At 35.9% G+C, this 25089-nt stretch overlaps 1 protein-coding gene across 3 annotated transcripts; it reads right to left on the reverse strand.

Moving 5' to 3' along the window:
* Positions 1–5523: 5523 nt before the first annotated feature.
* Positions 5524–25049, reverse strand: LOC111862103 (clavesin-2). 3 transcript variants are annotated; one of them, XM_023847226.2, is made up of 8 exons: positions 24590–25048; positions 24350–24430; positions 21879–21986; positions 19967–20140; positions 13905–14109; positions 12370–12706; positions 11549–11739; positions 5524–7950 (listed from the first exon to the last, which is right to left on the reverse strand). In XM_023847226.2, the coding sequence occupies exons 4-8, from the start codon at positions 20118–20120 to the stop codon at positions 7851–7853; spliced, it is 987 nt and encodes a 328-aa protein (XP_023702994.1). In that variant the 5' UTR covers positions 20121–20140; positions 21879–21986; positions 24350–24430; positions 24590–25048; the 3' UTR covers positions 5524–7850. The 3 variants fall into 3 exon arrangements, with proteins under 3 accessions (XP_023702994.1, XP_023703003.1, XP_033606500.1); XM_023847235.2 differs by lacking the exon at positions 21879–21986 and having other exon boundaries at positions 24590–25049; XM_033750609.1 differs by lacking the exons at positions 24350–24430; positions 24590–25048 and having other exon boundaries at positions 21879–24008.
* Positions 25050–25089: the final 40 nt, after the last annotated feature.

Here is a 25089-nt window from a genome sequence, read left to right on the forward strand (position 1 = left end):
TGAACGACCGAGGGGTCGGAGTTCGAGTCCCGGTAGGGTGAAGAATTTTCTCTTCTCCACGTCGTTCAGACTCGCTCTAGAGTTCACCAAACCTCCTATCCAATGGGTACCGGGAGCTCTTTCCCCGGGGGTAAAGCGGCCAGGCGTGAAGCTGACCAATCACCTCCTAACTAGCGCCGAGGTCAAGAAAATGCTGATCTATATATTCACTCCTCCATACGCCTTCATGGCTTAGTGCTTAATTAGTTGAGCACAGGGACGACTTTACATTTTACCTTTATACTGCATATTTTAGCGCGATTTAAGCGTGGCTTAAACGGATTTTTAACAATATTTTCTGTCTGCCATCCCCACCCCCGAGAAAAAAACAAGTCTGGAGGCTCCCGTGCTAACTATGGCGCAGGGTTTGAAAAAAATTGAGAGAACTAAATTATGATCTTCGATTCACATTATTTGAAAGTTATAGTTTTGACAAAAAAAAACATCGACTGTTAAGGCTACAGTTTAATAAGAGTGCAGATGCAATTTGATAGCATCATACCCTTAAAGCCTTACGACATAAAATATCAAATTAAAAACTTGTATAAACACAAAAGTACGCAACAGTTATTACGAAATTAACAAATGGAAGAAAAATTAACTTACTCAGTGTACTAGCAGTAGTTTTCCATTAGGAAGATGCGACACACGCTTGAAACGAATAAGCGATATAAAAATGTTGGATCCAATTCGATTTCGAGTAGAGAACCTGTCATAAAAAACGCATTATTATGTAGTACAGTTGTGTATAAACACAACATAGAAGAGTAATTAAACACAGCACCACATTTAAGTAACTACAAACTAATAGCACGGTCATGACAACTCAAAATATGCCATAAGTATCACAATAATGGTTTTAATTTTGAATATTGGTGATATACACTTACGATATTTTATTTTTGAAGCCGAATAATACTTGCTCGCTAGCAGACGCTACGTAACTGATTTCGTCGTCATATGATGGCGTGGCCGCTTTGGTTTCGTGCGCACGCTTCGGTCAATACTGCATTTTTGTGAGTCCTGCATGAGACGCGCCTAGTTTAAACATTCTGCCAACCCAGATTCGAAGCACTAGTTAACACGAGGTATTCTGCTTATTAATGATTTACAGAACAGATAATGAGCCTATGATGATATGAGTCTTTTAATAGGATAGTCAGCGAGTCTGCGGAAAGTCGTATAATTCGAGAATCGATATTGTATCCCCGTTCGATACACCGAACAGTTTACGTTTGGAGCAGGACATAACGCTAGATTTGTTCTCCACCTACGCCATCTACCGTGATCTAATGTTACTTCAAAGAAATTAATTGGATAAATGAGGCATTATTTTGAGGTCCTTAGCAAGAAACCAGCTTATGTCATTGCTAATTAAAAATGTATCAAACATGGCTTCTAACCTTTGTCACACGTGCTATACGAGTATATAGGTACAATAAGGTAAAACATAAAGTTGTCTCTGTGCTTAACTAATCACTAAGCCATGAAGGCATATTGGGGAGTTGATGTATGGTACATTTTCTTTATCTTGACACTAGTTAGAGGTGATTGCTCAGCTTTCCCCCCTGGGAGAAGCCCCCAGTACCCATTGGCTAGGAGGCTGGGTGATGTGGAGAAAATCTGACAATACTGGGACTCGAACTCTTAACCGCTGCCAGCCAGCCCATAGCCAATCATTATATCAACTACACTATTCTGGCTCCCATATATACACGTATAGTTACGGTTCAGGCCAAAGCTAGATACCTCAGTACATACATCAATTTTTTATATATGTTTAATGCACAGCATAAATTAATGTGTTCATATTCCCTATTTTCTGCATATGGCAAATGTTTTCATTTTTTTTTTTTGGATTAGTGTGTAACACTTGCCATTTTCTGCAGTTTTTCCCTGTACACAAAGTCCCCCCCCCCCAAAAAAAAACCCATCTAATACAATCTCATGTGAATAGGCAATCTTGCAGCTGAGATTGTGTGGGGGGGGATAATATGTAACATTTAATGTACTGTTTTTGGGTAGAAATTAAACTGTCTTTCAGAGGCAAAATCCAAGCAACTGATATGAAACTTCTGGGAAGTATGCATTGTAGAAAAGTAAATGCTAGTCATAAATTATTTTTTCTTAGAGAAGTTCAAATCCAAAATCTATGAATAGGGTATGGAGGAAAAAACTACACCGATTTGGCCATACCAAAAGAGTAGAACAAGAATGCCTAGAAAAACATCAGAATTAAAATCTAAAGGAAGACCACCTATCGGACAGAACAAGATGGTTCAAATAGATACTGGAAGATGTTAGGAAGAGAGGAAACAGCTGGTGAAAAATTGAGGGCAGACAAAAGAAACTGCAGACATTTTGATCCACATAAAACAGAAATGGTGCCAGAAGAAGACAAAATCAAGTTCTTTTCATTCATCCTTTATCTCATAATTGGAGATACAGCAATCCCTTGCTTATTAACACTGGGGGTTACATTCTTCAATTATACTGTGGATATCAAAACTGCGCTGTGCAACAGCTCACAGAACAGTGCTTGGGTATAAAACTGTACCAGTGACATAAATTACATTTACATACAAGGTAACCACTTTTAACATAGCACAAATAAAATACATAATAGTATTCAGGTAAATAAATATGTCCCTCAGTATACACATAAAAACTTGGAATAGTTAAACTGAAAAATGTACAGAAAGAAAGCAATGTTTATCAGAGCAAGGACCCTAACACACACAGATTTTAAAGAGTAAAATATTAGTGTTTTGATAAGAAACTGAAACACACTTGCCGAAAAATTATGCATGTATTGTCTTTATCTTGTTTCTTGGTTTACTTAATGGTGTTCTCTGTCATCATACGACAAATTCTAGACCTAGGGAATGCGTTATTAATGAATGTATAAGGGGTGGGCCCTCTTGGCCCTTGCACTGATCTATTGTGCCTCCCCTTATGATCATCCCCTCAACAATCCTGTGCTTTAAATGAAGTGCAGGATTTTGTATGTGGGGACATCGAAATAGTCACTTGGTTCCATAAAATATTGAACCAAGTGGTGCAATCTTAAATAAGCTAAGGCCTCACATTCGCACAGGATATGTGTGGCTGTTTTGTTTTCTTCTTGACACCTCTCACAAGTTGATCTGTTACTTAGTCCCAATTTGAAGAGGTGTCCTGTAAGTAGTCTTACCACTCATCATAGCTAGTTCCTGTTTAACTTCAACAGTTCCTTTGCTTGCCTGAGTCCAGTTAAGGATCCCCAGTATTTCTTGTGATTCATATTTGTCCAGTCCCTGATTACCTTTCTGGTAAATGTGTTATCAACTAAATATTTTAAACAGTATGGAATGGCAATTATGAATAACGAATTCGAAAGGGCATGAAAGAAGTAACTGATGATGGGATTGAGAATATCCCAGAAGTCTGTCATGACTGCCAATCACTCAAATCAGGGGCCTCCTTATTTAAAAGCAGGCGTACTCCTAACCACTATACCACTACTAACTAACTAAACTAACTCCACGGCCTGTAGTCTTCAAGCGAACTATACTGAACGAGCAACCGTCGCTTGTCAGTGAAGTTAGTGCCAACTTTTGCAGACAGAGGGTGTCACATGGTCAGCAAAATGGATCCCCACTGCCATTAATCTCGGGTTTTCTGGACCAGAGCTATTATTTCCTTGAAATAGCTCCTCAATTACCCTCATTAGGCTGAGTGGACCCTATTCCAAACCCACTACTTCTCAGAAAATCTGGTAGCACCAGGATCGAAGCTGGGACCTCTGGATCTGTAGCCTCGAACTCTGGTCACTATACTAATATTACTACACCACAATATTAGTTGCAGTCTGTGTTTGGGCCTTTAATCTAATCCTTACTTTATTTGCTGTCCAGTTTTCACTCTTATAATACTAGTAAACAACATGCATCAAACAACTAATTTAACACATTAACCACATTTTTAGTAATATACAAATCAGGTATTTCCTTAATGCTATGCAAGTTCTTTACCTCCAATCCCAACATGTATAGTCTTAAATTATTAGAATAGAAAGTACTAGAAAAGTATGTGATATATCATCATTACCACCTTAAGCATATTTTAAAAACAGTATCACCTGTGAACGATTAAATTTATAGGAAACAGGCCACATTTGTAAAGGCTCACAACTACAGAACATATATCACAGTGAAAATATCTCACAATAAAGAACTTACTGTGAACCTATAGGTTTACCTTTTAACTGCCAGGCAGTCCAACTGGCATCACAACTTATCTCCTGTTATACCATGCAGTGCTTGAGATAGTAATTAGCTTGCCACTGAGTTGAATTACAAATTACAATAATTCTTTTACCTCAATCTCTAAAACTACTAAGAGAGAATTTTTTACAACATGATGACAGTTTTGTGTAACTATACTGACAAGAAGACACCTCCCTTTCCATTTTTTATTCAGATAAATATAGATGAGTTACATCTCTATCATCCTACCTATACACATTACTTCTGAAAATGCATTTTCATCCAAATTAATTTTCAGTTTGTGATATACTAAGCTTGTGTAGTAAGTAATGTGCTCTAATATACAGACCAAAACATTTGGTTAAGATGGTTATTTAATGCTGAGAAACTTTTCTGACCCATTTCAAGCACTGCATGTGCCAGACTTGCAAACAGTAAGACCAATGACAAAGAATATGGAATGTTTCACATTTAATATTACAATAATATATCTATAAATAATACATTTCCTAGTATTTTAAATACTTAATCACTGCTGCCAAGAGTGTTATACAAAATTTATGGGATTAAAATATAAGTCAGTCATAAAACCAACACCAAATCTTAATTAGCATATTAATACTGATTTCTTTTCTTAGTGCAAAAGAGCATTTTAACTTGTTATGCCCTAAAATAATTCTAAAATTAAATTTCATAACATAATTTACAATATGAATATGTGTTTATTTCATAGACTGCACTGCTAATGCAAACTAACTATTAAAATGCACTGTCTCACTCAAGAATACATTAACATCACAGACTAATAGTCGGTGCAACCTCCCCAACATCCAATGGGTATCTCTTAAGCCTGGCTGGCTGGCTGCCTACTGAGTACATTACCATCATTTGGAATGCTCCAGTGTGTACAAATTTCCAGTTTTTGACAAGTCATGTGGAATAAAACTGTTCTAAAAAATTGCAAACATCTTCTGATGCATCTTCAAAACAATGTTCTTGTATCAGAACAAGCATTAAAGTACCTGCCAGTGGCATGGTACATTTCATGGTTTCAAATGCTCAAAAATTTAGATTAAAATGTTGTTTTTCTGTAATTTACACACCAATTGTAATACTTTCAATCTGAACATTTTTGTATGATAAACTGTTATGGATATTGTGCCACTACCTCTGGCTTCAATCTTAAGCTACTATAACATTGCATGGTTAAAGATGATACAAAAATTTTCCACATACAAAAACTTTCAACAATATATAAAATATAGATCTGATATTTTAAGATCTACAATTTGAGTCTGAAACCTCTTTCATGTGGTGATTAATTAATGAAATACAGGGAAAAGTAATTTCTGACTGTGCAGAGTGATAGCTTTAGTATGGTTAGTTTGTATCTGCATTAAATGAATGCTAAGGTCAATGATGAATGTCAGAAATATATATACTCTTTTCAGTACATTTTCATGAGGTTCAAAAATTAAGAAAAGTATCAAAAAGAACATGCTGCTACAGTGTGTAGAACACTTGCATCAACTCCATGCAGCAGTTGTGTTAATCTGGTATGAGGAACAAAAATATTGCTTATGTTCATTTTCAAAATACCTGAAAAGAAAGGATTACAGAAAAATAAGAGCACAAGGTGCATAGTATGACATGTGCTCCATTGCCCATGTTCCCTTGCTTTACACAGCAAAATCCACATAAGAACTTAAGGCTACAAAAGTCATTTTAAGGCCCAATTTGTTAGTCCATATGAAATTTTCTTCATTTCCCTGGAATATCCAATACTACTTTCCCTTAAACTGATTATGTATAAATCACTTATTTACCAAACTTGTTTTCAAAGAGGGTATATAACACCCAAAATTATCGGGAGAAGGTGCAACAGAATTGAAAACAACCAGAAGTCGCAGAGTAACAGTAGTAGTGAGAATAAACGGGAGAAAACCAACAAAAGGACCCACAATGAGCTGGACAGAAAAAAGTGTACAAATTTAATGACATTTTCAAAAGAATGGGTTGTCCTGTCACAGAGACTTCTCCATTCTTTCTCCTCCTATAAGGAGGAGTTTCTCCAGTAGCTGAATTATTTCATTCTTTCTTACAAATTTCTTAAAGCTTCATTATAAAACTTAATCTCTAATAGTTGCAAAATACTTACACATCTCTTAGTTAATGTCACCTGCCCCCCTCACCACCAAAAGTAATCCTTTACACTGAAGTCTACTTTTACTCCGGTTATCTTCGTAACTATGATTTGTATACAAGAAAGTACAGCATTCATACCAGAAATTATATAGTAACAACTGCAAATTAATATGAAAAGTAACATTAATTACATTTTGTTCTATTGGTCAATTCACGGTTTATAGAAATGTGTGCAACTTTTGTATATTCATTACACGTGTCTGCTGTCTATTTTCTCTGCACAGATTCACTACGAGGGTAATACTAAAACTCTCCTACAATATGCATTAAAAAAACTGGTCCCTTGAAAAACTTCTTATAATGGTTCTAGTGCATGTCATATCACACTTTTCTGCTTTTATAAATGGTCCTGAGCAATAAATATTAATAAGAAACGTTATACTCTACAGAGATACATTAGTCCCATACATCCAAATCTTAAAACTTCTAAACACTGACAGGAGATTATAAAGAACAGGTCAGTTAACAGCTAATGTCCTGACATGAAAGGACTGTGATAACAGGGCTCAAAATTTCGGCACCAAACAAATTAAACAGTAAGCATAACTGCTTCACTGCACCAACCCTTCCTCTCGTCATCTCTCCATTTCAGAACATGTAGATGTCTTGGAAGGAACAAAAATATGGTCACAGGTCCTGACATGGCCTGAAACCAAGAATTATTGTGCTGGTGAAGATGAGCAGAAAATTACTGCTCTTCTCAGAGCAGTCACAGGAAAGTCCAATTCCTCTCCTCTCTTCACAGAGGAGGGCCTGTTTCAGAACACATAAATGGTCTTGGGAAGAACAAAAATATGGTCATGGGTCCCAAAACTAAGAATGACTGTGCTGGCAAAGGCCAGCAGCAAATATTACTGCCTTGCCCCCATGCCCCAGGCTCATGTTCAGTTGTCAGCCCGCAAAGACAGCAGCTGTTGAGCACAAAAGCAGTAACAGAAATCTCCACTGTCTGAAGCCACAACTTGGCAATGATCAGTGAAGACAAAGCAGACTGAAATACCTGTAGTGTGCAGAACTGTGGAAGTGCTGTAATTATTAGTAGTTACAAGCACTAAGCATTCAATAGTTTCAACACTCAATCCAAACCCTGTGTCTATTCACTGACACTTGATAATATAATACTGCTAATTCTCTACAGTGTTACACAATGTGTCACTTTGTCTTTTAAAAATATGACAAGAGTATGGAGCCTTATTATAATAATTCCATAAAACCATTACATTAAAAGGAAAAGTCACATGATATTCTGAAGGAATGGTCTATGCTTGAAACTGAAGTTTTGACCCCTGATATCAGTGTTAAAAGATAACCCCCCTCCCCTCAAAAAAATAAAAAATAAAGAAAAGAGGAATGTTATCACTAAGACAATGCTGGTTCATTCCCTTGTAGGCAACTATTCTTCTCTTCAACAGGCTTATTATCTCTTGAATTAGAATTGGTAACTGCTGCTTCAGCTTTCCTGTAAAGAGAAGATCCTATGAAATTGACAAAACGATATTGCACATAACAACCAAACTGGAGTTCAAATAATATTACAATGTTGGAATACAAATTTTGAAATAGGAATAAAATATGGTAATGTAAAATAGTTCTTGTACTTATAAGTATCATATTATGTCTGAGGGAGTAAAGGTCTAACTGTATACATGCTTAACATCAGCACTAAATGTAGTGAGTGGTCAGCTTCACACCCTAGCTGCTTTATGCCAGGGAAAGAGCCACTGGAGGCTGGTTGAGCCCCAGAGAGAGTGTGTAGAACAGAAAAATCTCTGCCCCTGCTGATAACTAAACACTGATTCTCCAGTCATCGAGCCCACAGCCTACTCACTATACTGACAGCTATAATGTGAGTTTTACTTATTCTTTTTATTGGAATTGCTTAGGGAAAGTGCTGCAGAAGTTATCAGGGCACAGTGTTCAAAATTTGAAGGGAAAATGAAATCTTCTCTAAGGTGCAGAAAGGAGAAACAGTTCTGAGCACACAGCAAAGTAAAAAGTAAGGTATCCCTGTAACAGGCAGTAGAGGCCCATATGGTTGTGAGATGTTGAGGTTCCCATATTTTCTAGACAATCAGCTCATAGAGGCAGCAAGGCTGTCAGCCTTATGTGCCGGCAGCCCTTTAATCCCAAGAATATTCCTGGTACTCGTTTCTGTTAGAGGCTGAGCCGACCCCAGGGCCACAGTGTGGGTAGAAGGATTAGGCCAATTGAAAAAAAATCCAATGACCTCATCGGGACTTGAACCCGCGACCTTCCAGCTTGTAGCATAGTGCCTCAACCATGCTACTGCATGCCCCAGCACATGCATGTAATTTCTTATGATTGAAAAGGTTCAAGATTTATTAGTGTGAAGGCCATCCCAGAGCTACGAGTGACTGCCCCAAAACATTTTTCCAAGCACTTTGTCTAGGCATGCAAGTTCAATATAAAAAACAAGGAATTCTGGGGAGAACTCATAATGTCCACTTTCCTATTACACAGATTTCTGGTATTACAAATCACATGTTAAAATATTTTAGTAATGTAAGTTCATTACACAAAAATAAAATGCTCATCATGTATGCTTAGCATGCTGTAAATGGTCACAGCATCAAATTTCATTCATATTATAATTTTTTTATTGCTTAAAATTGTGATACAGCTTGCAAAGCTGGAGATGTATGGACAGAGAGGAATAGCTCAAGCGTGGATGAGATCGTATCTCACCGACAGAACCCAGTTTGTTGAAATTCACCATATGGATCAAAAGACCTTTAAGATAAAGACACTTACCTCATCTCTTAAGGCTATTAAACATGGTGTACCTCAGGGTTCTGTTTTAGGACCCCTTTTATTTTTATTATTCATAAATGATCTGCCCCGAATCATACAAAATGCAGAGGTAGTATTATTTGCGGATGATACTAATATATTAATTACTGGAAATGACATGTTATCATTAAATGAAAAAATTCAAAATGTAAAGAATCAATTAGAAAAATGGTTTTATGAAAATCATTTAATAATAAACACTGAAAAGTCTAAGGTAATTTTTTTTTCGGGGAAGTAGATCTACTCCAATTATTAGATCCATTTTTTCTTTAAATAATAAGGAGGTAGTTTGTTCATCAGATGTAAAATTTCTGGGTATTTGTATTACTGAGGATTTAAGTTGGGCAACCCACACCCAATATGTTTGTAAAAAACTTAGCAAGACTCTTTATTTGATTAAATCTTTACGGGACTCTGTGAGCCAATCTGTATTAAGAAATGTGTATCTTGCAAAGTTTGAGTCCGTGTTGAAATACGGTATTATTTTTTGGGGTGGGGTGAAAAAGGACTCTGAAACTCTATTTAAACTACAGAAAAAATGTTTAAGGGTGGTTAAAGGTGTAAGAAATAGAGTCTCCTGTAGAAATTTGTTTCGAGAATTTAAGATTCTAACAGTTACTTCCTTATATATATTTGAGATTTTATGTTTTGTAATAAAAAATAGGATATATACTACCCAGTATTCTGACGTACATGGCTATAATACTATTCATAAACACAATCTGTATGTTCAATTTTGCAATACTGAGCGCTGCAAAAGAGGGGTGATTGGTATGGGAACCAAAATATTTAATGGCCTACCGACTGAACTAAAAAGTGTAAATAATTTTAATGTTTTTAAAAAGAAGCTGAAATTATTTGTTGTGTAACGTCTTTTATTCTCTTCAGGAATTTTTTAACAACTGTTGATATGGACTGCTTGCTGACAAATAAATCTGTTTTAGATAAATTATTTATATGTACAGGAATATGTTTTAAATAGTCTGTTTGTATGTTGTAAACAATCTGTATATATGTTTTAAATATTTTCTTTAGTCTTAGGTATTTATTATTTATTATTCTATATTCATGTACTTTGAATGTTATGCTTGATGTAATGTTGTTGTTATCTGACATGTCCAATTGTAATTTCTACAGCTATGGATGAAATAAATGAATTGAATTGATATTGCTGTTGTTGTGCAGGAATAACTCCCTACTTAAGTACTGATCCTATCTATATTAAAACTACTGGATCTAACGACAAAGTTTGCACTGTCAGCATGTTTGCATTTGTTCACTTATGAACAATACGTCATGTAAAGTTTTCATGAACAGTCATAATCTTCAAACAAGACATCACAGTGCTACCCCCAGTAGTCATTAGTTATCACCATCAACTCACAAGCTAAATAAACATTTCCACACAGCTGTTGTGCTATTTTACAATCTTTAAATAACCTTAATAAAACTGCATCATTTGTGATGATCTATTACCATACAGCATTTGAGGACCCTATATTAAGTGGTATTAGTGACATTCCTAGCAAGTTAATTTGCCCACCATGCTATTAATGTCTGCAGGAAATTAAAAAGCATGAGCTTGAAGTGGCATCTAAGTGACATGAAGTTCATTGTGAATTGCATGAATACTGATGTGTTGACTCGTAATTAAAAGGTAGACACATGGTCACGTAAAATGTCTTTCTTCCTTAAAAATGGAAAGCAGGCTAATACAACACCATAAAAGTTATTTAATAAGTTAATAAGTTAGTAATATTCAGTCACAATAAGCCATCTGTTAATTTGAAAGTTTGTTTTCATATCATTTTTATTGTGCATTTCTTTACAATCAGACAATAATTACAGTTTATTTCTGCACTCATGGATGAGTTTAGATTTAGTTACATTTACCTTTAATGGCAAGGCATGTCAAAATTTTCTCATATCAGATGTAAAGCCTGTTCACTAAAAATTAATTTTTATTTGCAGCCACTCACCCCTTCCTATCAGACACATTTCCCAAAATGACAGAATTCACTGTTCATACAACCAAATTGGCATCAATGTTGAAACTAACACCAACAGGTTTTCAGAAGTATTTATCTGAAAGTTATTTAATGATGCCATATGAGCAATAAAGCTAGGAAATTATTATGTATGGTGAAATGTATAGGATTCAGGAGGTCTGTTTCAAGGCACTATCTTGCACTTGGAATGACTAATGAAAAGAATGAAACACTTCAGTCAAGGTTATGAACTGTTACCTCTCTGGTGATGGGCAGCACACATCACTGAAGGACATGCCACACACTTTATCCACAGAAGGCAGTTCCAGCATTTCATTGGCCCACAAAAGTGGATTGTAACTGGGAGCCTCACCTCCCAGCTCTGCTGGCAAGATGTCCTTCGCAACATAGTCATGAAGAGTGCTGAGATTGTTCCCATGAAGAAATATCTGATGACAAAACCAACAGAAGCCTCACAGTATGACCGCATGACATATATTTATGTGGTGTGGGGGAACTGATTACAGAACGGTGACCATACAGACCTGGAACCAACTACCTTCAGATGCTTTAGGGACTCTCTCCTGCAAACCATGTAATTTTAGGAAAAGGGTTAGGAAAGTGATAAATGAGGTAAAGTGAAGGTGGGGTGGAAATCAGCCAAAAAAAGAAAAGAAAAAAAAAAAAAAAGCAGTGAAATGAAGTGAAAAGTGTTAAGGATGGGAGGATTACGTTAAGTGTAGTAAAGGGAAATGAAGGGAAAATGAGAACATGACATTATGCATTCATTACTGTTAGTTTATTATATAGTATGTTTCACGTTTCTACTAATGTTTGTGTGCTGTGTTTTGTTTGAACGTGTTCATGTGTGTTATTTGTCTGCTGTCTTATTGTAGTACCATTGCCACCGGGTGAAAACCCATTTGCAGTTAAATAATAATAATAATTTATTAAATGATATGATGGTCAATTTCACAGAAAATTACAGGTATCACATTATGTCTGTCCAGTACAATCCTAAAGTGAAGTGGCTCCTAAAGATGCTTGCTATGCTCTACATTTATTATGCACTGATATACCTTATCTTTGGTCTTCTCCTTCAGGAATGGTCGTATAACAGTGAGGGCTGCCTCCACATACCAGGGCTGACTGATGAAATGAATCCCTTTAAACCGAGCAGGGTAACAATCCTGAAGACCCTCTATCATTAGCTTCAGGACCCGTGGGTTCAGACTGGAGGACTGTCTGAATGAAAACTCACTCCAGTCCACCACCACAACAAAGCCATTCAACTGATTACGTTGCTTTTCGATCAGTCGCTCCAAAGTGAGCAAAAGGGCACGATAAATTACTTCAAGAGAGTATGCACAGTGGTCCCAATTGGCTGTGAAAATCACCAGAACACAGCGTCCCTTCCTGTGAATAACATATGGTGATTTAGATCACGATACTCTAAAAACTTATAAAGCACTGCATAATTATATCTCAAACTATGAAGTAAAGTCTTTAGATTCACATAACCAATTTCATAGTATGTTATAAAATATGTAACCCAGAATATGTCATGGGAAAACTTAAATACAGAGACGCTCTCAATGCTTCCAGTCTGTAACACATTTACAGTATCATCTTCCACCACATGGCATACCGCCTTGCTGCATAGTGCCTTGGTTTAAATACAATTAACAGGTCACCATACCTCCATAGAAAATAATTTTGCTATTGCTATTGACAAAGTCAGAAATCCTGTACATAATATGCCATTCTAGATCTACCAGAACAAACAGGAAAGGGGATAAACGTGCAACAAGATTGTCATACGGTCAAAGAAAAGATACGTATCAGGCGGAGTTCAACAAGACAGAATGATGAAATGGTTCCTCAATTTTTAAAGCAGACACAAAAACACCACAAATAAATATCTATGTATTTAAACAATACCTGATATGTATGAGTTATATGCACCAAAACATTTTGATTTGATAACAAAACCATCCTATACATTGAGTGCCACCTTCATGTTGAAAAGGTCTCTCTAAAAACTGCTAATACAGGAAAAGTTGTGAAATCTGGAACCAGAGGGTTGCCAGATATCGTAATTTTCCATGATGCCTAATGTGTCTCAGTGTACCTAGCAACCTCATGAAAAGACCTTATCATTGTATTCATTACTTCATATCCTTTCCAGTTTTCACTGCTGCACTGTGTGTTTGATTTTCATCACTATCTAAGAAACATGGTGTATATATACTCTTAAAACAACATGACACCAGTATTTCAACTTTCAGTCATGATACATTCATCAATCTTCAGTTAAGAGAGATTTCAAGATCATCGAGTGCCTGATACCGCAGCTTTTAGTGTATTAGGGTTACAATTCTGTACAATAAAATCTGAAGCTTCCATAGCCAGATTGGGACACAGATAGTCCCTGAAACATCAGTAATTTTTAACCAACTGGCACAGCTGGTAGCCCGAGAAGATTTTATCAGCTATTGTAATGAAGTCAACAACTTTCATCACAGTGTATACTAAAACACCTGCTTTGTTTGAAGTGAAGGAATCAGGAAATCATTCACAAGTATTATTCACACTTTTAATGTTTCAGCCATACCGATCCCTTTCTGGTAACACTCCAGGGAAGCCATCACGCAGAGCCTGTTGTATCCCTATGTCTTGTGGAACAAAGTTGTCAAACAGCTGTCTGTTCCTCTGCCGGTAGGAGTAGTAATTAGCCATCAATTCAAAACTGTCAGGAACATTATTCTTCCTGGCATTAAGGAATCGCAAGATAAAGTTGTCATCAGTTTGCTGAAATTCTGAAATTCCCAAAAAAAAATGGAGTCAAATCTAACTCAATTTCATTCCCAGAATAACACACAGTACCAGCTGACTAGTAGGTTATTATTTATGTGTGTTGCATCACCTGAAACTGCTATATACAATTCAATCAGAGGCAAGGATGATTAGGAGTGCAAAGCATAAAGAAATGTAAGCAGGTGATAAGGCCCAAATCAAGGTTCCATCCAGGTATTTACCTGGAAGTAGTGAGCAAATATAATAACAATTTCAGATGGCAGCAGATGTCATTTTTAATAGCCAAGTTAAAATTATGAAAAATTTCAGATCTTTACATAATTTTCTTCCTCAACAATGAAATCAAAGATACAAAAATTACTGAATTTAACAAACTAATTGTATCTATGATTATATATTCCATTCCATTTTATGTAAAGTGAGAAATGAAAATCGGGTGAAGATTTCCAAATTATATGAGGAGCAGTCAAATGGAAATGGGTCAGAAGCCAAAACATATTAAAGAACATTTTTTACCTCAAAAGTAATCTCCAAAACTGTTAATACATTTATCCCACTGGGAGATCAGATGGTCAATCCCATCCTTGAAAAAGCTTGTGGGATGTCTATGGAACCATTTCTTTACCCAGCCACATACGTCTTCATCCGATGCAAACTGATGTCCACGAATGTCTCTCTTCTGGTCTCCAAAAATGTGAAAATTACATGGAGAGACATCTGGGCTGTAGGGGGGATGTTGAAGCACTTCCCAACCAAATCTCTGTAGCGTATTCCTCACAGAGTTGGCAGTGTGGGGGCGTGCATTATCATGAAAGAGGATAATGCTGTTTGAAAGCATTCCAGGGCGTTTTCACTTTATGGCACGTCTCAGTTTATGCAAAGTGTCTTCATAGTGCTGTGCACTGATTGTGGCCCCATTCTCGAGAAATTCGACAAGAAGAGGGGCCCTTGCAGTCGAAGGTCATCATCACTTTACCGGAACTTGTGTGTACGGCTTTGGATTTTTTTGGTGGGGGAGAATTAACATGTTTCCACTGCTGGCTTTGCTGTTTCCTCTTGGGTTCAAAATGGTGGCACCAAGTTTCGTTCCCAGTGGCAATACAGGACAAAAAAGAATACTCTTCCTCATGGTATCATTGCAAGTGACCCACTGATGCAGCCATTCTCTGAGTCTTCTGTTCCTCCATGAGTTGAAGTGGAACCCACTGTGTGCAGATTTTGTGGTACGGCAGGTGTTTTGTCACAGTGGCGTGTACGGAACCGTGACTTATTCCCATCAAAAGACTAATTTCTTCCACGGTGATCCATCAGTTTGCCTGGATATGACCATCCAATGCAGCAATAACATCAGGAGTGATGACACGATGAGCCTGTCCTGGGCGAGCATCATCTTGTAGTGACACACGTTCCTCTCAGAATCTCTTATGCTACCGCAGCACAAGTTCAATTCAATTCAATTCATTTATTTCATCCATAGCTGTAGTAATTACAATTGGACATGTCAGATAACAACACTACATCAAGCATAACATTCAAAGTACATGAATATAGAATAATAAATAATAAATACCTAAGACTAGAGAAAATATTTAAAACATATATACAGATTGTTTACAACATACAAACAGACTATTTAAAACATATTCCTGTACATATAAATAATTTATCTAAAACAGATTTATTTGTCAGCAAGCAGTCCATATCAACAGTTGTTAAAAAATTCCTGAAGAGAATAAAAGACGTTACACAACAAATAATTTTTCAGCTTCTTTTTAAAAACATTAAAATTATTTACACTTTTTAGTTCAGTCGGTAGGCCATTAAATATTTTGGTTCCCATACCAATCACCCCTCTTTTGCAGCGCTCAGTATTGCAAAATTGAACATACAGATTGTGTTTATGAATAGTATTATAGCCATGTACGTCAGAATACTGGGTAGTATATATCCTATTTTTTATTATAAAACATAAAATCTCAAATATATATAAGGAAGTAACTGTTAGAATCTTAAATTCTCGAAACAAATTTCTACAGGAGACTCTATTTCTTACACCTTTAACCACCCTTAAACATTTTTTCTGTAGTTTAAATAGAGTTTCAGAGTCCTTTTTCACCCCACCCCAAAAAATAATACCGTATTTCAACACGGACTCAAACTTTGCAAGATACACATTTCTTAATACAGATTGGCTCACAGAGTCCCGTAAAGATTTAATCAAATAAAGAGTCTTGCTAAGTTTTTTACAAACATATTGGGTGTGGGTTGCCCAACTTAAATCCTCAGTAATACAAATACCCAGAAATTTTACATCTGATGAACAAACTACCTCCTTATTATTTAAAGAAAAAATGGATCTAATAATTGGAGTAGATCTACTTCCCCGAAAAAAAATTACCTTAGACTTTTCAGTGTTTATTATTAAATGATTTTCATAAAACCATTTTTCTAATTGATTCTTTACATTTTGAATTTTTTCATTTAATGATAACATGTCATTTCCAGTAATTAATATATTAGTATCATCCGCAAATAATACTACCTCTGCATTTTGTATGATTCGGGGCAGATCATTTATGAATAATAAAAATAAAAGGGGTCCTAAAACAGAACCCTGAGGTACACCATGTTTAATAGCCTTAAGAGATGAGGTAAGTGTCTTTATCTTAAAGGTCTTTTGATCCATATGGTGAATTTCAACAAACTGGGTTCTGTCGGTGAGATACGATCTCATCCACGCGTGAGCTATTCCTCTCAGTCCATACAACTCCAGCTTTGCAAGCAGCAAGTTATGATTTATAACGTCAAAAGCTTTCGACAGATCCAAAAATATACCAAAAGCAAATTGTTTATTATCTAGGGTTTTTTGAATTTGTCCAATAAAAGTTTGAATTGCAGTAAATGTGGATTTATTCTTTCTGAAACCATTTTGAGCATTCGATATCAATTTGAATTTATTTAAAAAGTTTACAACTCTATTATACATTAGTGTTTCAAGGATTTTGGAAAATACAGACAAAATTGAAATTGGTCTATAATTGGTAATATTTTGTTTCTGACCTTTTTTAAAAATGGGTCGAACTTTTGCAATCTTCATTTGATCAGGAAAGATACCAGAGCTAAGTGACAGATTAAATATAAAAGTCAAAGGCTTTTTTATGAATTGGATACATTGTTTAACTATCATATCCGGGATCTCATCAAAACCCGCTGAGATTTTTGTTTTTAGTTTACTGGTGACCTTTAGAACCTCTTCTTCAGTAACAGGGACAAGAAATAACACATTTGGGTTCAGTATTATATCATTTACAGTGGCATGATCATTTTTACAGTTTCTATTTAAATGTATCAACCTGTCCACGCTATTTACAAAAAATTCATTAAATTGATGGGATATATCCTGGGGATTTGTAACTAGCATAGAATCAATTTCTAATGAAATATTTTCAATTTCTGTAAAGCCATTTCCTGACTCCTTCTTTATTATTTGCCATAGAGTTTTAGAATTATTGATTGATCTTTGAATGATTTGGTCATTTTCTCTTTGACGGGCAACAGAAATTACTTTTTTATAAATTCTCTGATATTTTTTTATATAGTTCAAGGTGTGAACAGACAGAGCCATCTTTCTTTTTAACAGATATAATAGTTGCAGCCTCTGTCTAGAAACCTTTATCCCTTGAGTGATCCAGCCTGATTTTTTCCCTTTCTTGCTAAAGACCTTTTTTAAGGGGAAGATATGCAGAAAATACTTAAGAAACTTACTTAAGAAAACACAATAGGCACTATTTACATCAAATTGAGAATAGACCTCGTCCCATAGTTCAATTTTTAGTTGATCATTAAATTTTGCAATATTTCTTCTTGAAAAAATCCTTTTCACAACATATTTTGAACAGGTGGAAGGGCTATGTACAAGTACGCTCATGACCAACGCAAAATGGTCAGAAAATCCCATTTCTACAACCTTTGTGGTTGAGTGGTAAAATATTTTATTTCTAATCATAACATCTAACAAGGAACGTGTATTTAAAGTAACTCGAGTTGGGCATAAAACCGTGTTTTGTAGATTATTTGATATCAATAAACTTTGTAAAGCCTTCTGGTGGGTATTTTCCTCTAATAAATTGATATTCCAATCCCCACATAACACTAAAAGACGCCCCTTTGTTAATAGCTTGTTTAAAGTTTCGTCTAACAATTCAAGGAAAATTTCCTTGCTACTATTTGGGGATCTATATATACAAACAACTGTAATTTTAAAATCCACTAGCTCAATGGCTGAAATTTCAAATACCTTTTCCCTTGCTAGATTATTTAAAAAAGGAAGCTCTCTAATTTTTAGATCGTTTAAGGCAAATATACAAGTGCCCCCATATCTGTTTGAATTTCTACAATAATTTGCCACCAATTTATACTGATTAATATTTATATGTAAAAGATGGTCTTTATGAAGCCAATGTTCTGAGAAGCATAGGATGGCAGGCTTTAGTGACCACGAACTCAACAATACATTTAAAGCCAACACTTTGTTTCCCAGACTCTGAATATTATGATGCAAAATACCCAAATTTTGTAATTTTTGTGGTCCATCATTACTAGAATTACAGGTAATAGGACACCATGAATCTACCATAAAAAATCCTTATCTCGTTTTTGAGGTGGACGTCGAGTTCTCTTTGAGGGCAATGCAATCCTTTTATGCTTATCCTGGTCATCATCACTTTCTCTTAAATTTATTTGTTCACAAGTTGAATCAATCTGTTTATTGCCCATATTTGTACTAATACTCTCTTCATCCTCCCTAGCTGAACAGATGCTCTTGTTAGATACCTGGGTTGTCCATGCTTGATTTACTTCACTTGCCTCAATAGTCCCATCACTTGCCTCAATGGTCCCATCACACTCACTGCAGTCCACAAAGTGAACGTGACATGCTGTGTTCACCGTAAACAACTGTGGGAACTGCCCACAGTCAAGCAAGTGTGACAACGCAAACGTCATTGCTTAGCAACAACGAGTAAACAACGGTTGCTAGGCAAAAGCAAGTAAACAGCGGTTGCTAGGGAACTAGTAAACACGGTAACCGGCAATAGCAGCACCTATTACATAACCGTTTTCCATATGTCCGACTCCAGGCTACATAAGAAGATACACTGACTTGCAGTGACAGTCTAGAGTCTGGTTCTACCGTTCTACAATACTAGTTCAGTGTTCAAGCAGTTCACTATTGTTATCCATCTGTGTATACTGTGCAGCTGCAATAAATCCTATAGGACCGTTCAACTAGTGGTTGCCTCTTCATTCATACGACATTCCACATTGGTGACCCCGACAATTCAACACAAATAATGGACAGCGGTCGAATAGAAGACCTCCTGCAACAGTACGTAACACACATGGAGACTTTACAAGGCGAACTACGTACAAAACGCGAACAGGAAGAAAAAAGGTAAGTAAAACATGCGACAAATTTCTCGTCCTCCTACTCCTTCAGCAGTCAAAAAGCGCACTACACTTCGCTGTTGTTCTTTACCCGCCTCCATGACTGATGTTGGACGACCACATGTAGCACTAACCTTACTTCCAGCACAATAAACAAACGACTAGTGTGCAAGGGCACGTTGTCACTGTGCTTTCCCGAGTCCCCACCATAAGCAAATTCCAGTGTTACCAAGTTGGGCACCATGTGAGTTATGCATGGTGACCTGTTTTAATTTGACTGCCCCTTATACGATTAATCACACTTATTGCTACTGCAAAGTAGCTAAAACAAGCATCACCTTGTATTAATATCAATAACAGATTTATGTACCATCCAGTATGTCTCACTTCTCAATTTCCAAGTTGAGAACTCACCTATTTCTGGTCGAGAAGAAATTAAATTTCGAACTGCCTGGATGAGTAGTGATTTGTCTTCAATTCCATTTAATGACTCAGCCTTTGAGGAAGATGCACTCAAAATATCAATATGCCGACGACTCCATTCAAATTCACAGTATTCTGCCATCATGCAGTCAATAACAGGATCACCTGTACAGGCACCAAGTCAAATGGTCTACTGCCTAAGATGATAGCCTTCTGGCATGTGATGCCTTATAGTTCGGTTGATAAGTATCTACTCTTGAATGAATGTGCTACCTCCCTCTTGAGGGCAGAAGAGAGAACCCTGAAGATGCAGGAAAGAGCTTACTCCAACATGCTGGTACCTACATACAAAAATGGCATCACATCCCAGAGGGCTGTGCTCTTGATACATGTTACTATCAAAACCTCAGAGCTCAGTCTAATTCTGATTATGCTATAGGTTTATATGTGGCCATGCTCAATTTTAACCAGCTGTGATAAATCAGAATGGTAACATATAGGGAGAATTACTACTTAATTTCAGGTTGAACATCTTTATAGTGCAGTGTGCATGTTATACATACATCAAAATTTGAGTCTTATTTACAGATTACTACAACCGACACTGCAGTTACATTGCACATTTTCCACTGCTTGAATATATTTAATGTGCACAGGATTTTGGGAGTTGGCCTTATTCCCTCCATAATTCATTGCATTATACTTAAAAATAACAAAAGTCTTATTGTTTTATTTTCAATGTCAATGCAGCAGCTGGGCCTGAATCCTGAATGTTTTCAATTCAAACCTAAGACAACCATGGTACAGTATCTGAGGGGTTCCTGAACTTATTGTTGCTGGAAGCATATAATCCAGTTCTAGTCATCCCCCCCCCAAAGAAAATATATACCCCATGGAATAAATGACATACAAAAGACTGTGATCTACAATAAAAAAGCCTTGGCCACGCCATAGCTCAAGCGGTTAGTTGCTGGCTTCCCACCGTAGTGTCCCGGGTTCGATCCTGGGTCTAGTCAAGTGGGATTTGTGGTGGACAAAGTGGCGCTGGGGTAGTTTTCTCCGGGGACTTCGGTTTCCCCTGCCAATCTTCATTCCACGAATTGCTCCACAATCACCCTCACCTATCATCTGGGGCTGGTACAATAGGCCAGGAGTGGCCGCAGTACAAGGGACTTAGTCCCACCCCACTAGCAATTAAATGAATAATAAAAAAGTGTTCTAGATATCACTTAAGCTTAACATATAAACTGACATACAATAAGCGTTATCAGTATGCAAACAGAAATAATGCACACTTATCTGAGATTCTCTGGGCTGCAAACAAACACGGAATTTATGAACAAACATTTAATAAGCTCAACAAACAATTTCCAAGAAATAAGGAAATCAATTGTTTATGAAGAAAAGATTAAGTAGGGAGTACCTTTACTTGGATATTACAAACTTTGTATCAGTTACTAAAGTTATGCTGTGCTCAGTGATCCTTGGCATGTTTATTCAGCAAGGATGGAAAATAAATCAGTCACGTCACTTTCTGATATTGTTCTGACATATTTCTACATAGGTAGTGGAAAATGATAAAAACCTGTCATGACAGGCCATTCCAGTCAGTTTTAAACCAGAAACCTCTCTAAAATGGAGTGTAGTTACTATTCCAAAACACCTTGTACTTGTATGTAGAGATGTGACTAATCTTCACTCTGAATCATTAAGGAAATTAGATAAAAGAACTTGCGATAGCCAAGGTGTGTAGTATGCAGGGGAGATAATAGGATATGAATACAAGACTCTGTGGAAAATTTTCATAAACACTTGGAAAAATGGATATACATGATCTGAAAACCAGTTTTACAGAACAAGATGGGTTTGACATGCAGCATTCATCGGGAAAATAAATACATACTTAATTTTGGCTTGAAGTCCTCTGAGGAAGAAACTAACTGGTTCACCCAAGAAGCGTTAGAAGAATAATATTAAAATGAATCCATTCATTCATTCATGTTTATTCATCCTGTAGATCAGATTACATTGATATAGGACATGTCACATAATATAAATTATAAAATTAACAAAATACAGTAGATTCTAAACCAGTAAACACACAAGATATGTAATGATTATTTACATCTAGCATGTATCATAATCTAATATATCATAGTTTATCCATACATTCATATATTCAATATTTACTATCTATAGATCGGACCACACAGGTGTAGAACATGACACAAGTAATAAATTATAAAATTAGCAAGGTACGAGAATTCATAACAAATAAAATCACAAAATATGTAATGACTATCATATCTAGCATATATCAATATGCAGCATAACAAAATTTATCCAAACATTCATTCACTCTAATAAATTATAAAATTAGCAATATACAATAAGATCAAAACCAATAAACTCGCAAATATGCAATGAGTATTTACATCAAACACGTAACAATTCCAATAATTCAGAATTATCTATACATTAATTAATTCATATTTACCCATATCACAGATCAGACCACATTAAAGTAGGACATATATCATGAAACGAGTTATAAAACCAACAAAATTACAACAAATTATAAACCAACAAATTCACAAAATATGTAATGCAATATCACATGCAGCATATATAACTATCCAGCATTACAGAATTTATCATTCATATAGTCATCAATTGAGTAGTAGCATCTATTTATGAGCAAATTCTTAAGTTCCCTTATAAACTGGTTTTTATTGTCAAGCTGTTTAATACTATTGGGTAATTTATTATAAAAGATACAGCCAGCAACAGAAGGTTTGCTGTTATAAAGTTCTAAGTTATGCACCCATTTATGGTAGTCATTTTTGTTTCTAGTATTGTGAGTGTGTACTTGTTTATTTACCGTACAGTTACACTTATTAGTTGCATATAAAATGGTTTGAAATATGTACATTGAATATAATGTTAAAATCTTTAGTTGTATAAAACTGTCTCTACAAGATTCTAAGGGTTTTAGCCCAGCAGTGTACCGTACGGCTCTTTTTTGAAGGATAAAAATTCTTTTAGTAAGTGCCTTAGCACTGATTCCCCATACTACAATTCCATATGATAAAAAGGGGAAGATCAAGCCATAATACAACATTCTTCTACCCTTTAGGTCTAATAATTTAGCAAGTCTATTTAATAAAAACAGGTTACGACTAATTCCACTGCAGATTCTATCAATATAAACATCCCAACTCAAGGTGCTGTCTATTTCCACACCCAAAAAGTTTATACTATTCACATTTTCTATTTCCATATTCTTAACTAAAATTTTATATTTATAGTCCTGCCTACATTGCTTTGTTTGAAAAAAATGCAGTGCGTTTTGGTTGGATTTATAAATAAATCATTCATCTCAAAGTATTTTTCCACAACTCCAATATCAGAAGCAGGTTGTCACTATGTTAACTGGGTGGACCTAACTTACAACAAAGTACACTGTCAGGCTCCTGTAACATCAATAATGAAAATTGTTCCATAACTGTGCCTGTGTTAACAGTTATGGATGTTAAATAAATTATCAATTATCAACTACATGACTCGTGTAATACATTGAATAACTGCATAATTCTCAATGGCACCCTGTGCCACATAATTAGGATTTGTCTGGAAAATTTATGCATAACCCCTTGAAAAATATGCATTCTGAGTAAAGTTTGTGCATCCACCCCTTCCTCTTTGCTGAGCTACTTCTCTCATTGTCTTCTATGGATAATGATGGCCATCACTTTTCAATTCAATTCCAAAATGAGACACATGAAACTTTATATTCACTAATGCTATAAGTCTGTTGATAGCAAATACAGACACATGTAACAATTTTGCTATACAAAATACTGTATGTATAACATACAAGGCAATATACTCAAAGCTCTAATATCTTGCAACGATCTGTACCTTAGTGGTGAGGCAGGAGGAGAAAATCTACAGCCCACAAAGAAAGCAAAGACAACATTCCTGTCCAAGAATGATCTTGCTTCTATCTGCCCTATTCTGCCAATATTCAAAAGAAAATTCTTTGAAAAGTTATTAATTTTGAATTACTAAAATGTAAATGAACCCCATTTACACAACTAATTTTCACTGCAACACTGTCATATCAACAAAGATCGTCATAAGACGATTTGTTTCAAGAGTGAATACAGAAATTAAGATTCTCATGGGTCCTAAGCTAGATTAATTATTTTGTATGTTTCCTCAGTGTTCACCAACTCCATATATCGTGAAAACAAAAACTACGTAATATGAGAGGATTTTAGGTTATTCATAATAGTTTTGAATTCAAACGATTATTAAACCTGTACACTTTACATCCAAAAGGGAAAGGAATGGCGAAAATAAAATACTTACTTGTTAACAAAGAACTGCTATCGACCTCATAAGGACCAGCTGTTATACTACTTTACTGTGGAAAAGGCCATCCAGGAAATCCTGTACGAATAACACGATCCTACGAATTACTTGCAAGTTCTGATGTAAGAATACATTCATGCGAAAAGAACATGCCCCACTACCCCCAAAAAAAAGCTGCTTATATTCACAAATATAATTATATATAATACAATTGTCCTTTGCCAATACGGAATGTACCTTCTTAAATCAGCCTGTATTTCCGTTTTCCAACATAATTTCACCGATCAAAGGATGCACCATATTTGGCATTTGTATTACACCGTTTTACATAGAGAAATTGGCCAGTGCTTTTCAGTCCCTCCTCCCCCTTAACCCGCAGTCAGACAAACAAAACAGTTACGGGCTTTTACGACACATAGACTAAAAATTATACCCTCGTACTTGCACACACGCAAAGCCTGACCAGATCAACTAAACTAAATCAAGTAGATCGAGCTCATTCAGCTAACAAGAGAAACTTGCCAACTGAAGCAAGGACGTTACTTCCTACCCGTTCGTTGACTGGTTGAGGCATCCCTGCCCAGTCAAGTACAGTCTAATATAATGTTATGCTTTTTAGCGTACTTTCCTCATTAAGAAAAAACAAAAGGAGACTTATGAGATCACAGTGTTGTGTCGGTGTATCCTCCCTTAATTTTTTAAAAAGAAAAGGAAGCTTATGTTATCGTCTTGCTGCC

Source organism: Cryptotermes secundus, unplaced genomic scaffold, assembly GCF_002891405.2.
Source record: "Cryptotermes secundus unplaced genomic scaffold, Csec_1.0 scaffold559, whole genome shotgun sequence".
NCBI classification, from domain to species: Eukaryota; Metazoa; Arthropoda; class Insecta; order Blattodea; family Kalotermitidae; genus Cryptotermes; species Cryptotermes secundus.

Coding starts and splice junctions, on each gene's coding strand:
- LOC111862103 (XM_023847235.2), bottom strand. CDS start 20,120: ATGATGGCAGAATACTGTGAATTTGAATGGAGTCGTCGGCATATTGAT. Junction 14,110..19,966: donor TTCTTCTCGACCAGAAATAG/GTGAGTTCTCAA, acceptor TGGGAATTTCAG/AATTTCAGCAAACTGATGAC. Junction 11,740..12,369: donor AGGAGAAGACCAAAGATAAG/GTATATCAGTGC, acceptor TTTTGTCATCAG/ATATTTCTTCATGGGAACAA.